The sequence below is a fragment of the Labeo rohita genome, chromosome 5 (assembly GCF_022985175.1).
Source record: "Labeo rohita strain BAU-BD-2019 chromosome 5, IGBB_LRoh.1.0, whole genome shotgun sequence".
In the NCBI taxonomy this organism is placed as follows: domain Eukaryota; kingdom Metazoa; phylum Chordata; class Actinopteri; order Cypriniformes; family Cyprinidae; genus Labeo; species Labeo rohita.
Window position 1 is genome coordinate 28,120,362 of NC_066873.1, and position 6,467 is coordinate 28,126,828.

The 6,467-nt window shown below is 34.8% G+C and overlaps 1 protein-coding gene across 1 annotated transcript; it reads left to right on the forward strand.

The window, feature by feature from the left end:
- Window positions 1-298: 298 nt before the first annotated feature.
- tcnba (transcobalamin beta a) lies at window positions 299-1,709 on the forward strand. Its single transcript, XM_051108669.1, has 4 exons — window positions 299-455; window positions 727-868; window positions 1,194-1,327; window positions 1,453-1,709. The coding sequence occupies exons 1-4, from the start codon at window positions 377-379 to the stop codon at window positions 1,521-1,523; spliced, it is 426 nt and encodes a 141-aa protein (XP_050964626.1). The 5' UTR covers window positions 299-376; the 3' UTR covers window positions 1,524-1,709.
- The last annotated feature ends 4,758 nt before the right edge of the window (window positions 1,710-6,467 follow it).

Genomic DNA, 6,467 nt, shown 5'->3' on the forward strand with positions numbered 1-6,467 from the left:
TAAAAGTACACTTACTTTCAAGAGGTGAGGGAGGTCAGTGGTAAATGATAACATAACCACATAATCCTCACCCTCTACGGTATATCTGACATGTCATATTTTACAACATATGAGACAAAATATGGTCACAGGGTTCATGGCAAATAATTACTTTTCTTTACTTTCAATGTTATCAGAGTTTGTACTCAATAGTTCTCAGAAAAAGCATAAATTAATCAGTGGCAAAATCCTATAGCAGACCACACCTTTCTAAGATAAGACCTGTCCATAAAACTGATTATTTATGATCTAGTATTTGGCATGCAAAGAAAACCCAGAATATAAATAGAGTGTGTGATTGTGAGAGACATTCAGACGCACTGGGCAGACTGCTAGAATGGCTCTGACAGCGATTAGTCTTTTGTGCTTTGCAGCTTTGCTGCCTTTCCCAGGGCTGGGACTGCCTGCAGACTCAGGTGAGGACTGAATTTAATTCCTTGCATGCCAAGGATTGTAATAACATATATTTAAAGCATGTAATTTAATATACTGATGTTACCTTTTTGATTATTACTATTATTACTATTACTATTATTACTAAACTATTATGCACAGAAACTGAGCAAAAACCAAAACCAATTATTTCATCCTATTATTTGTTATTAAATCCATTGACACGCTAAATTACTACAGCATGGATTTGAATAGAACTAAACAATGCTGTTTTTTTCTCTCTCTTCTGAATAGGCAAGCTGGAACAGGTACCTGTTAGAGTGACTGTCATTAATGATTTCACCAATGAGCAGGTTTCCTACTCCACCACTGTGGTAGAGGAAGGGCTGATGTTTGGTGCCTTAAATCAACTGCAGAGCTCCAACGACGATTTCAAGTACTCCACAAAATCTTACTGATTGTAGTGCACTTGACATGCAGTAATGGGACTGTAGTATAGAACTGTATACCTGATTAACTTTGTTTGTGATTAACTGGTTGTGATGACTGAGATACTTAATCAAAAGCATTTGGAATGTAATGACTGAATAAGATTATTGGGAATTGAAGCTTATCTGTGATAAGACTGAGAGGCATACCTGACTCAATAGTTGTCTTGTCAATTCATTGTAAATGCTCAGGGTTAACAAACTATTTGGAAAGCAGACTGTGAATAGAATTTTTGGGCTAATTCTGATGATTTTTTTGTATTTTAACAATAGATTCACATACGGTACTGATAAAAGCTTTGGCTTATATCTGAAGAGTGTGAACGGATTGGTTGGATCTGATGTGGACCAGACATACTGGGAGATTCTGTCTGAAAAATCAGGAGTTATAACTCGAGTGAAAGCGGGTACGTGAATGAAGATAATCATATAATATCACTTTACTTTTAGTTTTCAAATGTACAAAATAAAAATAGCTCCCTTTTAAATATAGATTTTTATTTATACTCTGGAATGCCTCAATGTTTTGCAGGAATTGGCTGCTACCAACCCGAGAGAGACGAGAATATGATCCTGAGGTTCACCACTTGGGCCAAAAAATAGATTTTGTTTAAATCATCAGATGTATTCAGTGGTTCTAAATGTTATTATTGATTTAAAAGCACATATTATTTCAGTCATGGAGTCAACACAAAGTTTACCTAAATTAATAAACTCATAATTTCATTGTATTTCAAGTGTAATTCCCAGTGCAATACTCTAATAAACATACACTGATGAAACCAAAAAGCCTTCCTTATCTTTCAACAGTCATTACTAATCATAACTAATTGGACTCAGAAAAATAGTACATATTATTAGCGATTCTTCACTTGGCTTATGTTCAGAAAGTAACAAGATTAAGGTTTCATCTCTGTACTAAACACAGAACAGGGAAAACAGAAATGATTCAGAATATCTGGGCTTTTGAAGTGATTTGATAGATAAATATCAGACAGACAGTAATTTGTCATTTGCACTTTGCAGCTTTTTCTTGTTTTTTTTTTCATGTGACCTTGTGAAAGCTTTCTGTAGTTAGATTAGACTACTTAAATGTTACAATTTCTGCATTTAAAATGGTGATTTCCAGGCAAACAAAAATCATAAATTAAACAATTTTAAAAAATCTAAAAATCTAGTAAAATGAATAAAAAATCTTTTCTTGCGTAATTTTTTTTTTTAAATCAGTTAAATACATCTAATAAAATATCATCAAACCGACATTGTAAAATAAAAAAAAAGTAGTATAATATAGCATAGTATAGTATAGTACTTACAAGGAGTTGTAATGTGATGACTGAATATGTTCATGGAAGATAAGATCAATTAATTACAGTAACTCTATAATTATTCTATAATCTCTGATGAAATGAGATGCTTTTACAGTCAGATCTGATTTAACTCAAATCTTCATTTTTCAGTGTGGACAAGGTTTAGAGAGTGAGCCATGGGAAGTCCTAACTGTTTAGCTTGACTTTCACACGTGCTTTAAGTAAATTCCATATCTCTTTGTTTGTCATGATCTTTGCTTCCTTGCGTTTCTTGGCTGACCACTCCTTTTTAACGTACGACTTTCCCAGACATTATGTGATTTATAACATTGGCATGCAGAAATGTATAAATAGAGTGTACAGTTGTGAGAAGCATTGAGGCACACTGTGCAAACTGCAAGAATGGCTGTAACAGTGATTAGTTTCCTGTGCATTGTAGCTTTGCTGCCTTTCTCAGGTCTGGGGAGACGTGATGACCACTCAGGTGAGTTTTCCTCTTTCCTGCTTAAAATGAGGTGAAACATAATTGAATTAAAATTTTTGCAGGATAACTAAATAACATTTCTCAGTACCTGAGACTCTTATGCACAAAATCTATCTTCTTACCAGGAGATCTGAAACAAATGTACATTAAGATGACTGTCACTAATAAGTTTGCAAACATGGACATCTCCTACCCCACATTTGTGTCAAAGGGAATTCCATTGTTTGGGGTCTTAAATCACCTACAAGATACCAACAAAAACTTCAGGTACAGCAAAAAACTTGCGACCACTATGGAAGACAAATACAAAGAATCCATGTGACTGTACAATTCTATAACATACTACGACTAAGATGCTTTTACAGTCAGTCATACCTGACTCAGGCATGTCTTGTTAGAACCTGCTATAGTTCTAATTTTATTTTTGTGTGTTAATTCTGCCACTTTTATTGTGAAACTTCTTAGTTTCACATACAGAATTAACAAAAGCCTTGGCATATATCTGGAGAGTGTGAACGGACTGGCTGGATCTGCTGTAAACCACACATACTGGGAGCTTCTGTCTAAGAAACAAAACCATATAACTCGACTGAACGTGGGTAAGTGCATAAACCACACACTTTATGCTAGAGGCTGAGCATGTGTACAAATATAGTGGAGCAAGAACGTAACTTTTTAAATGCACTATTTAGTTTTTTTTTTTTTTTTTTTTTTTTTTTCTAGTCTATATTCTTCTCCTATATCTTTTCTGTAATGTTTTGCAGGAATTGGCTGCTACCAACCCCAGAATAATGAGAATGTCATTATGAACTTCACCACTTCAAACTAAAAGGAGCTGTTTTGTGGTTGTAAATGAGAACACTCTGATTCAGATTCAGACCTGTATCAATACCACATCTTGTATCAGTCATCAAGTGCATAAATAAACTTATAAGATCATTGTATCCACAGTATATTATGCTCTAATAAACATACCTAGATCTCCTGGAAGTGAAAAGTCTCCCTGATCTTTTAACAATTATTACTAATTTGATTCAATAAATAGTGTATATTACCAGTGCAATATTCAGCACAGATAGCGCTCCCTCTTCACTTGGCTTTTGCTCAGAGAGAGAGAGAGAGAGAGAGAGAGAGAGAGAGAGAGAGAGAGAGAGAGAGAGAGAGAGAGAGAGAGAGAGAGAGAGAGAGAGAGAGAGAGAGAGAGAGAGAGAGAGAGAGAGAGAGAGAGAGAGAGAAATAAGGCTTTATCTCTGTACTAAACAACACAGACCAGGAAAACAGCCATGCTTCAGAAATGTCTCAGAATATCTGGGTTGTTGTGGGCTATTTTATACTATAGTATAACTATAGTTAGTGATTTTCATGCAGGTCACCAATTTAGTAAATATTCCAGAGACATCCTGTACAAAATTTTCCTTTGCATACAGTTTAGACAGTTAAAGTCAAAGTTTACGTACACCTTGCAGAATATGCAAAATGTTATTTTACCAAAATAAGAGGGATCGTACAAAATGCATGTTGTTGTTTTTTATTTAGTAATGCCTAGTTCTTTAATGAAACTCTAGATGGCGCAGGCTGACAGGTGTTAACGTAACTGATGATATTCATAGCCTTATACGACTTGCCACAAGAAAAACACCTGCAATGTTGGAAAATGCACATTTTGTTATTTTTATAATGGAGATTAACATTCCTGTAAATTGTGCAATTCTTGAATAAAGTATTTATATAAAAAAAAAACCGACTTGCCACAAGCTGATTGGTTCATGTCGCGTACACAGCCTATGAGTTTGCACCTTTGCCTTTAGCTGGTTGGCATTCACTGAGCCTTTTGCAGCGCGCACTTGAAACTCAGCTTTATTGCGTTCGACATTTCTAAACCAGGAAACATGCAGGCGTAAAACTAGGTTATTCGCGAGAGAAGTAATTACTAAGCATGTCGTGTTGATATAAACAGCAGCAGCAGCTTATAGTTCAACAAATTACAGATAATTTACTCACCCCCTTGTCATCCAAGATGTTCATGTCTTTCTTTCTTCAGTCGCAAAGAAATTATGTTTTTTGAGCAAAATATTTCAGCATTTTTCTTCGAATAATGGACTGCTATGGTGCCCCGATTTTGAACTTCCAAAATGCAGTTTAAATGCGGCTTCAAACGATCCCAAATGCTGTTGTAAACAATCCCAGCCGAGGAAGAATCTTATCTAGTGAAACAATCGGTTATTTTCATAAAAAAATACAATTTATATACTTTTTAATGCCAAACGCTCGTCTTGTCTTACTCCACTTGGACTGTTTTTGTTCCGGTTGATGACAGTTAGGGTATGTCGAAAAACTGCCATCTCATGTTCTCCCTCAACTTCGAAATCGTACTATATCACTGTTTTATCATTTTTTGGTAAGGGTGTTTGATCTTCTTTGCATGTTCATGTTGCAAATGATTTGTTGTTCATTTTGAAATGATTTTTGAAGTTGAGGGAGAAAATACAATTGGAGTTTTTCGACATACCCTAACTGTCTTGAGTCAGAATACACAGAATTCATGGAGAGAAAGGCAAGATGAGCGTTTAAGATTAAAAAGTATTTAAATTGTATTTTTTGATCGTTTGAAAACTGAAACCAAAATCGGGGCACCATACCAGTCCGTTATATGGAGACAAATGCAAAAATGTTTTCCTCAAAAAACATAATTTCTTTACTACTGAAGAAAGAAAGACATGAACATCTTGGATGACAAGGGGCTGAGTACATTATATGTGACCATGGATCACAAAACCAGTCATAAGGGTCATTTTTTCAAAATTGAGATTTATACATCATATGAAAGCTGAATAAATAAGCTTTTCATTGATGTATAGTTTGTTATGATAGGACAATATTTTGCCGAGATGTCAGGAATCTGAGGTTGCAAAAAAAAAATCAAAATATGGAGAAAATTGCCTTTAAAGTTCTTCAAATAATGTTCTTAACAATGTATATGACTAATCAAAAATTAAGTTTTCATACATGTACAGTAGGAATTTTACAAAATATCTTCATGGAACATGATCTTTACTTAATTTCCTAATGATTTTTGCCATAAAAGAAAAATCAATAATTTTGACCCATACAATGTATTTTTGGCTATTGCTACAAATAAACCCCAGCGACTTAAGACTGGTTTTGTGGTCCAGGGTCACATATGTGAAGCTTTGTTTTGGAAGTGGACTTCTCCTTTAATTGCGAACAGGTTGATTTCAGAAGATGCACGATACAGTGGGATCAGTTCACAGTTCATAGTTCATAGTTTTAAGTCAAGGCAAACCCGTATAATTGACTGTATTGCGGGAAGCTGCCCCCTTGTCATTTCTGGCTTATAACAAAAAACAGAATCACGTCTAAAAGCTGCTATGTGACAAGGCACTACATGTATTAGGCCTATCTTTTTGAGGTGTATACCATTTGGATAGCCTATAATATGGGAAATATATTTAATTCATCAAGCACTTTGCATGATGGCATGAATTATTATATAAATATAATAATTCATGCCGTCATTTAAAATGTAGATATATATTTGTCATCAAATTAATGACAAAACAAAAACCAAATGGTAATAATTTATATTTCTGAATGACAGAGATTTATTAAAAGAGGGCACGGGCCAAATGAACATCCAATCCAGTGCATGTCACCTTCAGAGTACTGCATAAGTGCACGTGCCCGTCATTTTAACGGTCAACTTCCAGCAGACGGACGCGAAGGAAAAGGTAA

Excerpts from the sequence above, each read along its gene's own strand:
- tcnba (XM_051108669.1), top strand. The coding sequence starts at position 377 with ATGGCTCTGACAGCGATTAGTCTTTTGTGCTTTGCAGCTTTGCTGCCT. Across the intron at positions 456-726 it reads GGGACTGCCTGCAGACTCAG|GCAAGCTGGAACAGGTACCT; the intron begins GTGAGGACTGAA and ends TCTTCTGAATAG. Across the intron at positions 869-1,193 it reads AGCTCCAACGACGATTTCAA|ATTCACATACGGTACTGATA; the intron begins GTACTCCACAAA and ends TTTTAACAATAG.